The following is a 19732-nucleotide window of genomic DNA, read 5'->3' on the forward strand; positions in this document are numbered from 1 at the left end:
ATGACCCGATTACTCTAGCCATAGAGGCGGCCTATCAGGACGTAATACCGACCCCACCAGCGTGGTCGACGTTTACCCTCATTCAGCGCTTATCGCTATCGCCCACTAGGGTCGATTAATTCTTTAATGGCCAAGTAGTTAATGCCATTTGCGGCAAATCTACAATAAGTTACGTCAAAAAAAGACGTACTGTTTTCGGGTTCCGAACCTCAAAAGGAAAAGCCGGTACATTCAGTCCTCATTTAAAGCCTGATGGCAAATATCGATATATATATTTTTTTTATCATAGGGATATTCTCCGCACTTACAATGGTGTGATAAAAGGTGTTGTATTGTTAGCGGTGTGACAAACAAAAATCCTGTTTGTCATAAACCTGGTGTGACCACGAATCCGGAGGGGTTATATCCAAATAAATCGGCTGATGAATCGGCATCTAGATAAAGAACTACCTACAACTTTTTAAACTTGAAAAATAGTTAAAGTATCAATACTCGACTTCCCTAATATCGTTTCGACAATTCTCTGCAGTATCATAAGTTGATCATAAGTATCATTTATGCAACGGTGACCCTCAACACACCAATCGCATGGAAACGAACTGACGCACTGAGTAGGTACACGAGTTGTACGTGTTGCAATCGGACGACAGCACAGAACTTCGCAGCAAATTTTGATCAGCACGCGTAACGACACAGGCGACGATGAAGGCTAGCAGCAGACACCAGATATATAGTAAGTAATGGTACATTCGTCTGGTAGGATTCTGCGCACACCGCCGCCGCCGTCGCAGTATTTAATTTTTAATAAATAAGAATTCTGACAAATAAAAAGGAATCTATAATTATCGATACTATCGTTTTTTGGTAAACTATCGATAGTTCGATCGAAAACTATCGATATGGCGCTATCGGGCGGCAACACTATTCATTTTCTACATAGTCTGTGGTTGGTCTAAAAGAAAAAGACATGGCTGTATGGGCATAGTTCCCTTTGCCTTACCCTTCGGGGAAAACCAAAACCAAAGAAAAAAACGAGTTGCAGAAATTCCAAAAATACCACAGACATAGATACGACAGATACTGTGATTTTCGTGTTTTTAGAAAATAGGCACTGAAATACTCGAAATTTGATATCTTCCACCATTCGCAATGTTCAGACCGATATGCACTATAGGTCATAGAATCTCGCTAGAGAGGGCATCCAAGGAATTTGTCAGAAATAAAGTGGTCCATCCCGCTTCTATCCTGAAACCGGCTGAAAAGTTAAAATTATACAATAAAGAGAATAAAGATTTGTTCGGGCCGTTATTGGAAACGAGCAAGCAAAGGAAACAGCGCTTACGGAAGTCAGGTAAGTGATAAATTCCAAACTTATAAGGTTTCGACGACCTTGTCAGATGAAAACCTTACCTTTCTATCGCATATGGAGAGAATGTGATAGGTTGATAAACCTTGCAGAGTGCAGGAAGTTTTATAAGTTCATTTGCACCCATTCTGTACTTTTACCTCTGACATTGTTGCATGGGCCGTAGTTCACATCGCGCGAATTACGTCTTACTGACCAACGTCAACTCGAAATCATATGACGAACGACGAAGTTGTGGCGCCGTTAGCTAAACGTGCGGACGTTTTGTCATACCGCGACTGTTTTTGTCTGTTGCAGCTAAAAATACCGAAGACACACATCAAAACAGTGCGCGATCGAGCAAAGTTGCGGACGGTGCAGCGAAATTCTTGGAAAGTTCAGTGAAAGCTGACGGAAATGCGAGTTTGATCAATCCTGCTCTGCCAGTCGACATTTTTGCAAGGAAAATGTGGCAGAATACAAGGACTTGTGTGAACTTTGTGGGTGTTCTGTTGAACCCTGCAGTTAGAGGGATCAAGACTTTAGCACCATGCAGTGCAGCTCGGAGCTCCGCTGCACAACCAGGGTATTCTAATGAAGATAAGATCCTGCAGATAAAGTCGTTGCAGAATGCCACAGCCCAGCAGTACCCTTCCGTTACACTTATTTTGAATAAGACTATGACAGAGGATTCGAGGAAGGCCTTAGACAAATGGAAGCAAGAGAGGATAGCTGAAATGGGAGTGGAAGAATTCAAAAGATTTTATGAAGGTAAGATGTTATTTATATCCTTGCATGTCTATTCTTTACTTTGTCACTTGATCAATGATTGACACGTCAGATGACCAATTCAAAATAGCTTTGTATTAAACTATGCCATTTTTTCCTGTTTAACATCCACAATGAACTCAGTAAGAAGTAAATATTAAGGTAGGTAGGTAGTTCTATATTTCATTAATTTTGATAATATACAAATGATTCACAATATCTAACTTAGCAGGTAAGTCCATCATATCAAAAATGCTGCAAGTTGCTTTTTTATGATTCAAAATCTTGTATTTGTAACAAAAAAGGCTCATTTATCCAGTAACCACCTACTATCATTATTGATTGCATATTTCATTGTCATGTACACATTTCTTTTGATAAAAACTTCATTTGATAATTTTATATGACATTGCATGATGGAGAGTTTCTATAGAGTAGGTAGTATATGAATATTAGTTTATATTATTATTATATATATTATTATATAGTTTTATATTAGTTTCCCACGTTGCGAACATGCACATTAGTAAAAAGCCGTTAAAGTTATGTAAAAAGAGCTTTCTTACTTAACCCTTAGGCCGACAAAATCAGAGTAGAAGAACGAACAATTTGACAAAAGAAAAGCACCCAGTGTCCTTACTATAGAGTTTTTACAACAGCAACATTCTCGCTTTGGTAACATTCCTGGGAATGGCACATGAAATCAAATATATATACTTTATTGCACAGAACTAAAATTCAACAATCAGACATAACACATGAATACAGTACAATTTGGGTGGTCTTATTCAAAATTCAATTTTTTATTGCTCACACCTATACAAGAAAAATTTTCATGATTTTTATGACACCAAATTCCACTTGATATCAACTCAGAATCATTGTCTGAACCATCCCCCTCAGTATTTGTTACGGTGTCACTAACACCCATACCTACTTATATGGCTACCGTATGTACTTGTACGGGGTGTAAGTGTCATCGTAACGAATACTGAGAGGGATGATTCATCTAATTATTCTGAGTTAATATCAAGTGGAATTTTCCATCGCAAAAGTATAGAATTGAAAATAATTTAAAAAAACTAAATAAAATCATGAATTTTGCGACGGAAAATTCCACTTGATTTTAACTCAGAATCATGGTCTGCATCAACCCCCTCGGTATTCGTTACGATGTCACTAACACCCAGTATATACGTACATATTGGTATTATTGCTAATTTTCACTGGTATATAATGGTGTATAATTTGTTCTTATGATCATCTTGATTGAATATGATTACTATAAATACTTTTTGTTGATAAGTTTTCTCTGCTGGATTGAGGGAAAAGAGCTTACAATTTACAAGTGTATTCTCTAAGTCCTCAACTTCAGATGTATCTCTGTACATCTACAGCAAGATGAGCTGCATAACCACAATTTACCATATTGGTATCTATAAAGGAAGAGCCAACTGTGTTAGTGAATGGAATGCATTCAGTCCTCAAGAATGTCATTAAAGATGGCTAAGAGATTGTGTCTTCTCAAAATTCTTCACTGTGAAGAACTATCAATAATAGTAACTACCTAGTTAGTAACCTGCCATTACCTTGTAGCTAATAAAGTTGACAATATTGTTAGTTTTATTGCACCACAGCATCTTTAAATGTGATGGTTTTTAATCCTTCATTATTATTTTTTATTTAGTTCTTTATTATTTTTTTAATATATTTTTTATCGAGGCTCGATCCACTCCTGGTGGTTATGCCGGCTTCATGGTTTACAGGGTTTAAAGATAATCAAACCATTACATACAACAAAATATCAATATTACAGCACTATACAGGGATTTTTATTCCTCAGACACACAGTACAGTATTTACATACAAGTTCTTTGAAGTAACAATTGTGTTTCATAATATTTCATCATGCTTTACAGCACAAATGGCAGTTGGCACGAAATTCCATAGCACGTTGAAGAATTACTTCATGCAGCCGCGAGCCCAACTACAGTTAGAGAAGGAAGTGGAAGGTGTGTGGTCTTCAGTAGGAGAAGTCCTCAAGAACATATCGTCACCGAAAGCCATAGAATCCAATGTTGTTCACCCAGTATTGAAGTACAGAGGAATATTCGATGCTATTGCTGATTATGAGTAAGTGGTTATTTTCTTTGATCTATCTTATCTATGCATCTCTTTTAACAAGAATATAAACAATGTCAATAGGCAAAGACACCTATGTACCAAGAGTAATATTTCGTATTACTCACACCATTAATCTGTTAATAATTACGTATAATATGTATTATCGATAAAAAAATATAATTATTTTACTTATTTTGTCAATTACGACTTGTTTTGTCATAAGCTCTTTTAGGTATGTCACAAAATTGTTTTTCCAATAGCCAAGAGTTCAGTCTAGTTTTATAGGTTGTAGGAGACAGCCCATGTCGTCCTTTTTCTGGTAAACGGTTATAAACCGCCATTCTTTCCGGCTCTGTACAAGCCCTGTACAGTCACATGGACTAATTCAAATTCAAAACTCATTATAGAACTTTATCACATTAACATTATATTTCACATTCAGTGAGACTTACAGTTCAATTTGTCAAAAGTTAATGTGACATGGTATTAATGCTCATGCATGACCGTACTTTCGATAGAATGCGCTAAGGTGCTTATCATACCCAGTACATACATCCTATATTATGTTCCTACAACATAGCATTAGTACCTTCATTAGTACGAAGATATAATAATAGGCTGTCGGTTGTAAGTGAGCAACATTAAATCAACGCACACTCTAAAAAAATAATAATAATGCTAAAGCAGCAAAGGGCAGCGCAAGCGAAAGAACGTGTCTCGTGTTTACATATTTCTCTTTTCCCTGTTCATTTTCGTGCTGGCTGCCGCGAATGCGAGTTGAACACAGTACAGAGAAGGTCGATTTGTCTTTGAACGGCTATGAGACGGGGCAGGCGTCACCATACAAACGTCACAGAAATCTGTCTAGTTCCGTTGTTTTTGCTCCATTTTGGCATCACAGATGTCAAGCCAGAGCGGAGGTGACATCGCGCATCGGTTTTCATACAAATTTCACTCCACATTCGACATCTATTCCTTTAATCTATGGGGTTGATTGTACGTACGTAGGGTTATGTCTAATCTATAAACACCTATATTCTTGATAGATTTTCTTCTTATCTGTACCTTCGTCTATTTGCAGACTGGTTATTTAGAGCGCGGGTGAACGACCCTACAACGTCGTATTTTTAGTATAAATGTCACTTATATTTCGAAATATGACCTACATTAGCTTTTTACCTTCTACACCCTGTTACAAATGACTAGATTAGTATGACAGTTGTCGGAACAGTTTATTTTCCTGATAGTACGTCTTTTTTGCACTAATGTGTTTGCTATATTTGTGTCCTGCTGCCATTCTAAATAAACTATTTTTAATGTGGTAAAGTCTAGTCTTGAAACCCCGGAGGTAAGTAACCCTGACACCAGCGGGCTTAGCACCGCATGCGAGTCTTTCTCGCCGCGACAGAGATCATCTGTCTCTTTCTGCGCAGTACTGTGAGACAGTGACGGGTGACGTATGTCGAGGCGAGAAAGAGTCTCGCGCTTACGGTGCTAAGCCCGCAGGTTTGATGTGGTTGGTAATCTACCTCACAACCCACACGATAGAAAAAGACCCTGGAGATATATAAAATGCGCAATAACAAGTTAGAATCAGTATAAGTGTGATAGGAGGGAGGTCCCGGGGTGATGTGTGTAAGATGATGTAGATTGAGAAGGGAATGTTAAGTTGCTTTGCACACATGGAGCTAATGAAGAATAGGATTACGAAAGTGGTAGACCTAGGACGTAGGTACATTGATCAAATCGGTGATGTCCTTACAAAAAGGTACGATACGATTTACTCTGAACCGGCAAGCGTGTATCTAACGATTGGTCATGAGACGTAACTATGTCAGGATCGAAACGAATGGAATTCCATAGTCCCTGCTTACTCCGGTCTTCTTGAAGAAATAGTAAAATGCACATGCAAACTCATTCGGTGGTTCTCGATATTAGTCTGAGTACAGATTTAATTTTGGACTATTTACTTACTCTGTCGCTAGTCTGAAAAAGTTGTTTTTTGACATTCACGAACTTGAAATAGAAAAAAAATAACCTTCAGAAATATGTGGGAATTAACACGTATGTAGGTATTTTGTTATCGTAGTTTTTATCGTAGAAGACAAAGTCAGTGACTCGTAAGAAATTCTTGCGTAACATGTTTTGATAAAATTTCAGCCAGATGAGTCGCTGTGATAATTATAATTATATTGTGTGAGTTTATCGCAGCACGATTGTTTGTGTTGTTATGCTATCTGAGGTTCTGTAAGATTAATGCGCAGTAAAAATAAAAGAGGAAATGAATAGTCCCTTAATATTACATACTAGTGACCCGCCCCGGCTTCGCTCGGGTGCAATGCTGAGGAAACAAATTAAAATGAGTCCTTACTAAACAAAGGACAGTCTCAAAAAGTGATTTCGACGATGTCCACGTCGGGAATGAAACCCAGAAATCCAAATCGTGAGCCTAACGCTCTAACCACTAGACCACTGCGGCTATGTGTGTGTGTGTGTGTTTTTTAAAGTAGTTATTAATTAATAAGAAGCTTGATGAGCCGAACAAACGGCCATCAAGCGCTAGTTTCGCCGCCATTGACCGATTTACTTTCTAATTTTCAGAGATAAACCGACCCTAATAGAATGGAAGAAATCGGACAAACCGCGCAAATCGATAACTCTGACCTACGACAACCCAGTTCAGCTTGCAGCTTATTTCGGAGCTGTCTGCAACGACCCTAATTACAAGCACTTCAATGTTAGAGACGCTCTCCTGGTCATAGCGTATACTGACGGCTCCAAGGCAGATGTATACCACCTGTCAACCGACAAACTAAGGGAACACTGGGCCCAATGGCTGATACGACTCGAAGAATACATGGAGAAATACGGCACGCATTCAGAGAAGACTTTGAAAGGCGGCAAAAGGCTGTTCGAAGAAGATATTGGGAATATCCAGTAAAATAATGTAAGTACAGGGTTTGAGTAATACCTACTTTTTGCTGCTATACAGGTTCAGAAGATGTGGTAGTTTTAGGCGGATAACAATCAGTAAAAAAATATGTTTCAAAATATGACGGTTAAAACCCCGGTAGCCTAATTCATCATCATCAGCCGTACGACGCCCACTGCTGGGCATAGGCCTCCCCCAAGGGTCTCCACGACGATCGGTCCTGCGCTGCCCGCATCCAGCGGCTTCCCGCGACCTTCACCGCCTTGTCGCACCCGCTGCCCCAACGTTACCGTACAGCGGCTGCTAGCTACGGACTGCCGGGGACTGGGGGCCGTTTTTTATTCGTTGAGGTCATAAGGGGGAGGGGGGTTTGGACCATAAGCCCACCGCCCTGGTCCAGTGCGTGTTGGGGGGTCGCCAGAGCCTCTTTCGTTGGATAGCAGGATGTACCGCGCGCAGGCGAGGTTGGCTTGGGCTCCGAAAGGTGTCATTTGGAGCCCCTTACACCCCGGTAGCCTAATTACGCACCAATAAATTGCAGTTTTCACTAACACAGTTGGCTCGACCATGATATGTAGACAGCGATAGAGCGATAGTGCTGGCGAGGTGGTGACCTATCTATCACGTTGGGTCTCCATCATCTTGCGATGGATATACCTCCGACTTCCCCAATTGAGATATAGCTAACTTATGTTATGGTTCAAAGAACGACTACGTACGTTTAATAGTATCTGGGCCGACTGCTTAATGTCCCAAGTAATAGGCTAGTTTCCAACTAGTCAAATCAGTTACTTTTTACTAAATGTCAAAACACGAAATTACTATAGAATTTGTTTGAAAAAGCACTTTGTGACGTCATAGAAAAACGTGATAAATTGTCGGACTTATTATTACGTTTTTCTTGTTTAAAATTCAAAAATGAGTAAAATTGAAAAAAGAAAACGTTTTTCGTTACTTTTAGATGTGTCTTTATTTAGTAATCAGAATTTAATAATTTATCTTGAACCTAGTACACGACCCAATTAAACAACATAATATAAACAGCCTATATACGTCCCACTGCTGGGCACAGGTCTGCACTTAATCAACCGGAGGGGGTGTACTCCACCACGCTGCTCGCTCGGGTTGATAGAGGTATTTGGGCTAGTAGCCCGGGACCGACGGCTTAGCGTGCCTTCCGAAGCACGGAATCATCTTACTTTTTCTGACAATCGGGTGATTCAAACCTGAAATGTCTTTAGCGAACAAAGGACAGTCTCACAAATTGATATAAAACAAAGTGACATAGTGATAAGTAGCATAATTGACGATTTTAAAAATGTTTTCTTTCTTTTCAGCAAAGGATATTAACAATCTATCCAAAAGGGACGAAACTCGAACAAAAATAAAGAAATCACACGGCAGAATGTAAGTGACATCTGATTGGTGAGAAAGTCTAGAATATTGGAATTATCACCGGCCCCCACGCCACGGTGCACGCTGTCGAGTTCGACGCGATATGTCGCGGACCAATATACGCAGCATGTGCTGTCTACTTAGATAAACATGCAGCGGGGGTTGAAGTTGATTTTTTTTCGACTGTAAAAATAAAGTTGTTGGCTAGCATTTACCCATGAATGTTATTTAAACATGCTTAAGAGTTAACAAGTGTTTTGCTATGAGGATAGACCTTTGCAATTACAATTTTTTCCAAAGTTCTCTTTGTGCAGACGAATTTAGTAACTACCCGACCGCGGCGAGGCAAAAAGGAGGGTTATGTGTTTGTTGCATAAGCATTTATTAAAAGAAATTTATTCTCCTTAAACATTGTCTTGTATGTTGAAATGAAAATCAATTAAAATTATAGAAAAAGATGTTGCTTGGATAATTATTTTTTAATTGTGAATCATTGCATTTTTATTACAACTATCGACACGAATGATATTTTAATAATGGTGCCTATTAGGGCGCACACAAACTTAAACTAATTTTGAATTGACAGCTTTTAAGCTAGTGCCGTCCTTCACTAACAATAGGTACAAGAAAGAGATAAAACTATTTTTAGTCCTGTAAAATTAAGTTGGTGATTGCCAGAATCAGATACCTTAGATGGTCAATAACTTTGTTAAAAAAAAGTTTGTACAGTGCACTTTGGAAAGATTTATTTATACATTTATTGTTACAAACATTAATAATATGACGTGTGATGTTTGAAATATTCATGGTTAATGCTAGCCTTAACAATTTCTTATAAACAAAAATATAGTTCTAATTATGTAAATTGGCTAAGACTAGACATTTCTAACTCGGATAAGGTGTCACAAAGACTGGTTAGTTGTTGTTTGTTATTTATGTACTCTAAAACATCACTCACTACCCATTCGAGTCAATATGACACTTTTCTGAAAAAATAAAATAATACCGGGTTTTTATCGGGTTAAAATCAGGGACAGGAGTCTCCGATGTTAGCGCGGTAAAAACCCGGTAAGTATTGTGTTGTAATTATTATAATTACCGCTTACACCTCAAACAATGTGTAAGGGTTATATGCCTCAGTGTATCAGGAAAAATGACAGGGGCCTTAACGGCTAAACAGTAACCCTGGGATCAGGGTTGTGGATCGATTGACTTCACAACCCATACGAGAAAAGAAGAATCCAAATGGTTCGTGTAATATTACATATATGGTCCTGCTCGCCAGTTATGCCACTTGAACTTGTCTTGACGCGCTACCGTGTGTCTAGATCTGAAAAAGGGATAGCGGAAATCTCCCACAGACTCTGATACAAAATAACATGACAATGGTCGGGGCTGTTTGACACAGAAAACTCATAATTTTGGGACAAAATTACACAAGGGCATAGAATAAAGGATAATATTACGCGTCAATTCGCATCGGGCACCGACCTTGCCCCTCTGGATCTTTGTTTTTAAATGGCCGTTAGCCACTAAGGAGTAAGGAGAGCATGTGGACTGTACTTCCGTCTCGCTCGCACCGCGTAAGGCTGCGCACTGTTAGAATGAGATTTTTGTACGGAGTGTCCAGGATGTGACTAGTTATACTAGTTATAAAGCAAGTATCAAGTTGACTCGAACGAGTAGTATATCTATAATGTCACTTAGTGAAAACCACACCTTCAAATGTGATCTTTGTTAACGAAACCCGAACAAGGTATTTTCAATCCAAGTAAAAAATTGTGGTATGAATTTTTACCCGAATTCATAGTAATTGGAAGAAATCGAGGAAGAAAGAAATTTGTATGTAGGTATGTCTACCTATCTACAGTATGATATACTGCATGTCTCCTTGTCTCGAGATAAGCTTACCTGTATTGTCTGTTTTCTTTGTATGTTCTATTGTGTACAAATAAGAAAAATCACATCAGCGGGCCTAGCACCGTAACACGCGACTCTTTCTCGCCGCGACAGAGATCGTCTGTCTCTTTCTGTGCAGTACTGTAAGAGAGTGACGGGTGACGTATGTCCAGGCGAGAAAGAGTCACGCGCTTACGGTGCTAAGCAACAGAATATGATTTTTCAAAAAGGCGCTTACCTGGTTTTCGCTATGAGGGGATTTGTTAAAATCATCACTTGTTGTCTATTATACAAGTATGTAAAACACTTAAGGATTGGAACCCTAAGGTCATAGAGTAGACTTGACTATGTCTAATTATTTAATATGCAACTATATTCTTTATGGTCGTAAGTTAAGTCCAAAAGCCATTTCAAATCAAAATCGCATTGTTTAACTATTATGTCTAGAAATTTGGGCCTTACGAGGTAATTCTTAAATCTTAATTTGTAATAGTTTATATGGTACATTTTAGGTTTACTATATTACTCTGTAATAGACTTGAATTGGCTAGTTATTACACTATTAATAATATGTGCTAATTAAGAGATATGTACAATACACCAGAAACAATTTATTAGGGTTATTTATGTTATTGAAAAGCTTCTAGAAAGTACTTTGAGGTAATGAATTCAAAAGACACACACCTTAATAATACCAGCTAACATTAATTATCTAACAATACCGTACGCTCATGTCCAAGAATAATGTGTAAGTATACCTACTTAAGACCCTATCGCATTAACATATTTGTTTGACGTTTAGCGAGAGTGTTTCAATTCGCCAAACAAAGTAATGGGACATGGTTCTAAAGTTTACATTAATATTGTTAGACATGACCGTGCATTGTTCTTTTTTAAAGTAGTTTATCTAATTTAATATTAAAGCCAAATAACATTAAATACTAGTCAATGTATATTTTGCCGTAGTAGAATTCCTAAATTCAGCACAGATTCAACATTGAGTATCAAACACTGTCGAATGAAACTCATTTCTTGGAATAAAATAATTAATTACGATTATATTCAAAAATAGAACAAGAAAAAATATATTTTTAAATATTCAAAGGTTACATTGGAACAGTAGCATTTATTTCCAATTCATACTGTACCTTATGCTCTTGCAACAAGGATTCTAATCCTATCACTACATTGTTTAAGATTTTTTGCTTGTTAAATTATAAGCACTTGTTGATTTGATAATTTCTTTTTTTAATAGTTAGGAACTTTTCCATTTAGTTTTTATATTTTATTATTTTATAAAAGTGTTGTAAATAGGTTTTTTGATGGGCTTCGATTGTAAAACTATTATACTTGGTTATTTTGATTTCTTGAAGGTTGATGCCCTTCAAAAATTTACATAAAAGCTTTTCTTACTGTAATCTCCTAGATTAATCCTGTAAGGTTTTATTAAGTTTGTATCGTTAGGATTGTCTTGTACCTAATAAATATTTAGAATTATTTATGACATTTTTCATTTACCAATTGATTTTGCTCGACAGAAATTCTGTAATAGCTAGCCTCTGCTAAGGCTTTTTTGCAGCACGTAAGAGACACCGTCTCTTCAGAGAAGTGAAGGAATTGGTCTTTGATAGACAAGAATGGAAAATGCTACACCGACAAGATAAGTGATTATATTGTTATTGCGTATGGCAGTCAAAAATAAAAATATCCCGCGTGGTTCATATATCCAGCTTAAGCTCACCTAACCAAGTCTCTGCCGCATCCGTCACACAATGCAACCCGGCTATGCCACCTGGGAACCGGTGCAGAAGGAGTCGTTCACTATGTGGGATGGTTTGATCCGGGTGACTACATTCACAGAATGATAAATGATGGGCTGATGTGATGATGAAGAGACACCGTACTGCAACACGGACCTCCGCGGACCGGATGGTGACCGAGGTATGTGTTATCACAGAATAAGATGTTGTTTCAACGCCCTCTGTTGTCGATATATGGTATCAACATAGTATTTTTGTTCAGCCATTTCTCTGACATATAGTTTCGAAATACTTCCAAAGATGTCGCTACTTGGGTTGATTGGCTTCTTACTTCTTACCGCGTTATTATCAGGGATATGAGACTCCCTAACTAGAAAACTTCCTAACTAGAAATAGGTAATTAGGTATGTTTCATAACATAAAAAGCCCATATATGTCCCACTGTTGGGCACAGGCCTCCCCCCTCAATCAACCGGAGGGGTTATGGACCATACTCCACCACGCTGCTCCACGCAGGGTTGGTGGAGGTGTTTTTACGGCTAATAGCCGGGACTAACGGTTTAACGTGCCCTCCGAAGAACGGAATCAAACATCTTACTTTTTCAGACAATCAGTATGTATAACAATATGCTGTTTGCACCCTTGCTTACCCCTTCGGGGATACAAACGTTACGCTACAATCCTAGATTTAGTAATTTTTACGCTTTTATGGAAAAAACATAAAACACGTTCAACTTTTTTTACCCGGTCTCGTCTTAAATAGGATAAAATATTGTGACCGGATCGTCTACAATAAGATAAAATGGATCATTATAGGTGGGATGGGCTGATTTTCTTTCACCATAGGGTTCATGATTTCCATTTTAGGCTTTGTACCTAGGGTTATCAGGCCCTAAAATACAAACGTCAGACTTGGCGCCATAAAAAGGCCGGACATTTTGCCCTAAAAGCTGGTCACGTTTTTTTTAATTGCCACACTTTTTTTACAGCTGGGCTGATAAAAAAGCATAATAAGTATGACGAGATCCCATTCGAGATTGACGGGATTGGACGAATACTTTTTGCTTTGATTATGCTGATTTCCAAAGAAAACTTAATTATTTAGTTAGTAATATTGAAGAATAACGGTTTTTGTTTTCTTGAAAAAAATATTTTGTTTTAATAAACCTCACTATCACAAACAAACGGTTTTCATCGTTTTCAGTCATTTTAACTTTTTCGGTAAAATTTTCAGTCTAGTTCACACGAAAAGTTCGGGATCTCGCGGGATTGATAATTCCAATCCCGCGGGATCTCAAATTTGTGATCTCGAGTCGGGATTGCATTCCGTAGTAGCTATACACACACTATAATTATGACCTATATATCCTATTAAAATCGATACGAATTTTAAGTTAGATTTTTCTGTCAAAACAAGTGAAAAAGCTTTTACCTTGCAAAGCAACAGACAGTAGGTACGCCAGTATGACTTCACTCATGGAAAACATTTACATAGGGTTCAGGGTTGCCAAAGATGAGCGTGACGTCATCTCGGGTCCAAATTACCATCATCGTGGCCCTGTAAGTTGACTCTTAGCAAGGGCTCGCTAAACGACACCTCTTTACGAAAATGTTTGGCTAACCTGATTAAATTCGGTACGAGTAAAAGTGACGGACTTAGGCAGCGTAATAATAGATCAAATTCTAAATAAAATGTATCAGTGTTACCAATTACAAAACGAAAATTAAAAGATAAATTAGTTTTAAAATACCAATAGTCCGCGCCACGAAAGAAGTCCCGCGGCCGCGTTCCATTAAAATCCGTAGAGTTTTGTGGTTTAGTCAGTCAAACTTCGAATGACTTACTTGTCAATGTGGGCCTTTACAGGCTACGTTCCCCAAAAATAATATAGATGGCGCTGTCGAGATTTAACGTGATAATTACCCATTTTCTTCATCATCACCAGCCCATTAACGTCCCCACTGCTGGGGCACGGGCCTTCCCTATGGATGGATAGGGAGATCGGGCCTTAAACCATCACGCGGGCCCAGTGCGGATTGATGGTTATTAACGACTGCTAATGCAGCCGGGACTAACGGCTTAACGTGCCTTCCGAAGCACGGAGGAGCTCGAGATGAAAACTTTTTTTTTGTGTTCACCCATCCTATGACCGGCTTTTGCGAAAATTGTGTTTGTGGAACGCAGCCTGGAAAGTCCCTCATTAGTTCCATCAAAATCCGGACTTGTGTCGTCGCGCGTGCTCCAAGTAGGTATGCATTGCATTGCATTGTTGCTTATATATTTTTCCAGTTGGTTAGCATTGGTACTGATTCCAGTACATACATAAACAGCCTATATACGCCCCACTGCTGGGCACAGGCCTCCCATCAATCAACCGGAGGGGGTATGGAGCATACTTCACCACGCTGCTCCAATGTGGGTTCGTGGAGGTGCTTTTACGGGTAATAGCCGGGACCAACGGCTTAACGTGCCCTCCGAAGCACGGAATCATCTTACTTTTTCAGACAATCGGGTGATTCAAGCCTGAAAAGTCTTTACCAAACAAAGGACAGTCTCACAAAGTGATTTCGACAATGTCCCCATCGGGAATCAAACCCGGACCTCCAGATCGTGAGCCTAACGCTCTAACCACTAGACCACGGAGGTTGTTTCCAGTACACACCATATAATTTTATTTTAGTATCTGTCATTTTCTTATCCGCCGAAAATGAAAGGAACAGGTAATCGATAGGCATAAAATTTATGGAACACACGTAAATTTAGGAAGAGATTTAAAATACCCTCAAAATTTTACAGTCGCCAATAACCTGACAGAATTAAGACGACAGTACGTCAATCGCATTGCATATCAGCGAGATTCGCCCGAGTTATTCATTCATTTTCAAAATAACAGATGTCAATCATCCGTCCCTTTCCTTTCGGTGGATAAGAAAATGACAGGTACAACTTAAAATAAAATTAGATGGTGTCTACAGAAATCGGGGCAACTTTTATTGCAAAACTTCATGGGACACTTTACTTTGGTAGGTATACTAAATTCGTACCTGTTTAATACTTATTAAAGCTTCGATGCAACGCAAAAAGTCGTGTAAACATTGGTAATTTGTATTTGACTGGGTGCTTTCTAGCGATGGTTCTTGATTTACTTCGTCTGAGGGTAAAATCGTATTATAAGTAAAGCGTAAAGTAGGTAAATACTTGTAGTTTTTGGTCGTAGTTCATCTTCTAAATCAAAACTGCGGCTTCCCAAAGAAGCGGACGACTTAAGTAGGGATGTGTGTATGTATGGACATACCAAAATCTTCATACATGTCGCTCTAAGCAATAAGGATGCCAAAACCCATGTACGTAGGTACCTAGCCTAGACATACCCCTTTAATCTGATAGATACTTATCACCTTATAAAACGCGGCGCCCGTGGGCCTAATTCGGAACTTTATTTTAAAACTGGAGGGTTAAAATGCAATTCATCTAAGAAACCAATATTGCAATTTGACATTTACGCATAAAAAGTAAGTGCGCAATGCAAACAAATGTCAAATAGCAATATTGCTTTCTTATATGAATTGCATCGATGTGGCCATTTTAACGCCCTGGTTTATTTTATAGCCATCGTTTCGTAATAACATTATTTCGTTTTGGTGCAATAAAGTACCTATATTTGTTATTATTATAGGTAATAACGATAATGAACGTGTGTTTCAGACAATAACATTTCCAGTACGTATCTATCTGTTTCGTAATTGAGGCATCGCACGCAGGTGCCTCTGGGCACGCTCTTATTAAAGGCTTCATAAAGGACAATTATCCAGGCTCGTCTTAAGCAGCAATTTGGTCTAAGACAAACTCAAAAAGTGCCTATTCACTCGTGACTTGAAAATCCCAAATTATTTGTACCGGGGAAAATGACGCAGAAAGAGAATTCTATTCTTTATCAATTCGCACAATGAAGGAGGAAGCGAATGAGGTTCGAAGAGGAGGAATGTCTACCGCGTCGTCCGATTTAGAGGTGCATGTTGAATCAGTTCGTGCAATTCCTGAGCACACTAACACCCATAATTACGAATGCTACACTTCAATTACCAATTTATAACCGTATATTTATAATTATAATTTATATCTTTAACTACAAACAAGCTTACTGAAACATAATTATGTTTCGTAATTGTTTACAAAAAATGTGACTACACTATTATGTATGTGATACGTTTTTTCTTTTTTTTGACGTGACTTATTGTAGATTTGCCGCAGATGGCATTAACTACTTGGCCGGAATATGTGATACCAGTAACAAACTTCTTAGTTACAAATAATAGGCTTCGCACAGGTAGTATATTAAGTGGTTTTACAGTCGATAACTTTAATAGTAAAATATTTTCCATACAAACTTACACTCCTATTTCACCTTTTGTATGTGTTGTTTAGAAAAACAATTAAATACTTACATTATTAATTTGTTTAAAGAATGAGTTATTTCTAGTAATTTTGAAACTCTTAAAACTATAGAAGTTTCGCACAATCTTTCAATCCCATTTGAAACGGAAGATTTTTGCTACCATATGTAAAGGTAGGTAAAATAGAAAATGGTGTTATGAAAATACAGATATGTTTCAGAAATTTATAAAGTGGTGTTTACCTGAAGGGCATAGCTAGATGTTATAGACCGGTGAGCATGAGACAAAGAAAACTCCCTTTGAATTTGTACAATGTATAATTTTGAATATACAAATTTATTTAGTTAACCATAGGTAGGTCAAAAACCCTATGGAGGGAGACAGGTCGCGCTTTGGTCCGTCAGGTTAATTGTCACTCCGTAACAACCATGGGATATCACTATATTTAAAAACACTGTCCGTACACCTGTAGGCACCTCACTTACTCGAGGACCTCCGACTATCAGGCCTACCTGAGGCGTTCCGGAATACCGTACAGGTGATGAGTTGAGGCCGGCTCAGGCCAGGGCGTGCTGGACGATGGCGGCGCAGCGGGCCAACTGTTACGCAGCTGGCGGGCTGCACGTCCACCGGTCAACCTCGCAGACCTTCACCGGGCCTTATCCGGTGTGTTGACAAAAGGAGAGGCGCGGCACATCCACATGCGCGCCGCACAAAGGAAAGCTTCGACGTGCAAACAACCAAGGCAAGCTCCGCCGAAATGAAGCTTGAAATAACTTGCAAACGCAGAAGAAAACAGTAGCAATCTTCATTCACAAAATTTGTTGAAATAGTCTGATCCAATCATAAACTTCTTCTTAGATTAAAACTTGCAAAACGTTCGAAAATTAAAACGTTAAAACTTTAAAGACGTTAAAACAATTAAAAACTCAAAACTTTAAAACTTTAAAACCCCATCTGCAACAAGGAATGGCAATGATTAGCATGTGGTTCAGCTGACAGCGTGGCAATCAACTCACGAGTGTAAAACAAAGAAAATAACTTACAGGTTCATCCGGGATAGTTGGGCATCGCTCGGATGAAACCTAAACCCACCCACTGGACCTTAGGCGATGGGATTTCAGTGATGTTGCTGAAAACAAGGACCTCGAGGTTATCACAAAGTTGGTGCAAAAATATGCACGAAGAATTGCGAGGACTCACCATCTCGGTTAAGTTGTTTATTTAAATCGAGACATCGGCTCTTGATGCCGCCGATAAATCGTGGCTTTTAATTTGCCCACATTATAGTTACGGCAGTGGAGTCTCCGGCGCTCTCGCGACGTCCCCACTTTCCATAACCTGTCTCTCAGCTCAGCCAGCTGTCAGTCTGACACAAGAACCAACAATGTTGCCAACCAAAATAAAATCTACCAAACCATAAATTCGCCGAATCAACGACAACAATCGATCGACTTGTTTGATCCCAAAATTTAAACAATATAATTATAATATAATTTCAATAAATGTTGCAGATAATTAAATATACCAAATTTAGAAGAAAATAAAATAATTAAAAATATTCGGGCCCATCGATAACCCTGCAGCGCCATCTGTGATTTCCTGCGGGTAAAATATAAAAACAACGTTATATCGTCAGAAACCACAAGATGTCGCTACAAGGCTCGTTGGTCCGAAATGCGAACAACGGGTGCGAATTCCTGGACTAAAAGCTCACTTAATTCCTGCCAAGACGAAACCTGCTCCTTAACACCTCTGTACCATAGAAGACCTTGGTCCGAAATGCTTCGTTACAATACCCCCCTACCCACGAGAGGTTTCGAACTGGGTGAGAAACACGGCTGCCCTCAGCCATAGAGCCTGGAGCGCACAACCAGTCTAAATTTTAAAAAAACTGTCTCTAAAGACGAGACGACAAAACAATTCATAAAAAAAACGTAACGAAGCACAAACCAACATATAAACAGCACAACCCTAAGCACAACAATTACCCCGACCTGTTATTCATCACCATTCATTGATCACCTTTCACTTCTTTCATATAGTAGCACCCAGTATCCATTTCACTGGATGTTACCCACATTCATAACCCTGTTGAGCTGACGACTCTCATAGTGTCACTCGATACCCCAATTCTAAAGACAAAGACAAAAAACAAAACAACAGTTGTTAGTGGCTTATTTAAGGAGTCACTACCCGCTCCGTCGAAAAGGGAAAAAAATTAAAACTAAACAAAGAGTAACCTAATAAGGTTCCTAACTTAAATTTAATTTAAAATAATGGCTACCATAAAGCCTAAAAAATGTTGACACGGGCAACATGAATAAACTATATTAAATAGTTGGCTATAATCGCCTAAACAAAAAAAAAAACATAAAAATATGAAACGCTAAAGTGGGCGTTCATAAAAACGCTGCGTTGCAGACGCTAGTGTGTATGGGCCTTATCAGCGCACCATAAACACACTAAAAAAAACATATAACATAAAACATTTAATGGTAAATGTAGTTATTTTAAAATCAAAAGACTTAATTAATAGTCTTTAACTACATAAAAACGTGTTTGTTATAAAAAGGTTGTTACTAGGCCACTTACGACACAAGTAAACACACCAAAATTTTTTCTAAATTAAAATGTTATGAAAGCTAATTATGAAAAGGAAAAATACTGTAGCTTTCTTTATAAATGTAAATTTAGAAATTGAGCCAAAACAATGATCCAAGCCGGAAAAATGTTTTTAAAAAAAATATGACTAGGGGAACACGGGGCAATTTGAAAATTAAATTTTTAAATCTTTTATATGCCAAGAACCTAAGTTCTTGCCACTAAATGATACTAATTCGTATACCAAGGGTGATAAAACTTTTTTGACTACGCACTGCTCGTACTTCGGGGCAAGTTTCGAGGCTTTAAAATTAGCGGCGTCACTCTGTACGTACGTTTTTCGCCACACTACTTGCCCTTCGCGCAAAGTATTGACGTTACGGCGTCGCAGGTTGTAGTACTTTGCGTTCGTCGCGTGAGCCTTCTCGATATTCTCCCGAACCTTATTAAAAATATCCCGAAGGACCCCAAATTCACCCGCATACTCGTCCCTTGGCATAGAGACCTCAT

At 38.5% G+C, this 19732-nt stretch overlaps 1 protein-coding gene across 1 annotated transcript; it reads left to right on the forward strand.

Moving 5' to 3' along the window:
- The first annotated feature begins 1012 nt into the window (after window positions 1–1012).
- LOC126373333 (uncharacterized) lies at window positions 1013–11962 on the forward strand. The gene is made up of 5 exons (XM_050019462.1): window positions 1013–1351; window positions 1664–2116; window positions 4033–4246; window positions 6839–7184; window positions 8507–11962. Exons 1-4 carry the CDS (start codon window positions 1150–1152, stop codon window positions 7176–7178), a joined length of 1209 nt encoding a protein of 402 aa, XP_049875419.1. The 5' UTR covers window positions 1013–1149; the 3' UTR covers window positions 7179–7184; window positions 8507–11962.
- Window positions 11963–19732: the final 7770 nt, after the last annotated feature.

The sequence above is a fragment of the Pectinophora gossypiella genome, chromosome 15, assembly GCF_024362695.1.
Source record: "Pectinophora gossypiella chromosome 15, ilPecGoss1.1, whole genome shotgun sequence".
Lineage (NCBI taxonomy): Eukaryota > Metazoa > Arthropoda > Insecta > Lepidoptera > Gelechiidae > Pectinophora > Pectinophora gossypiella.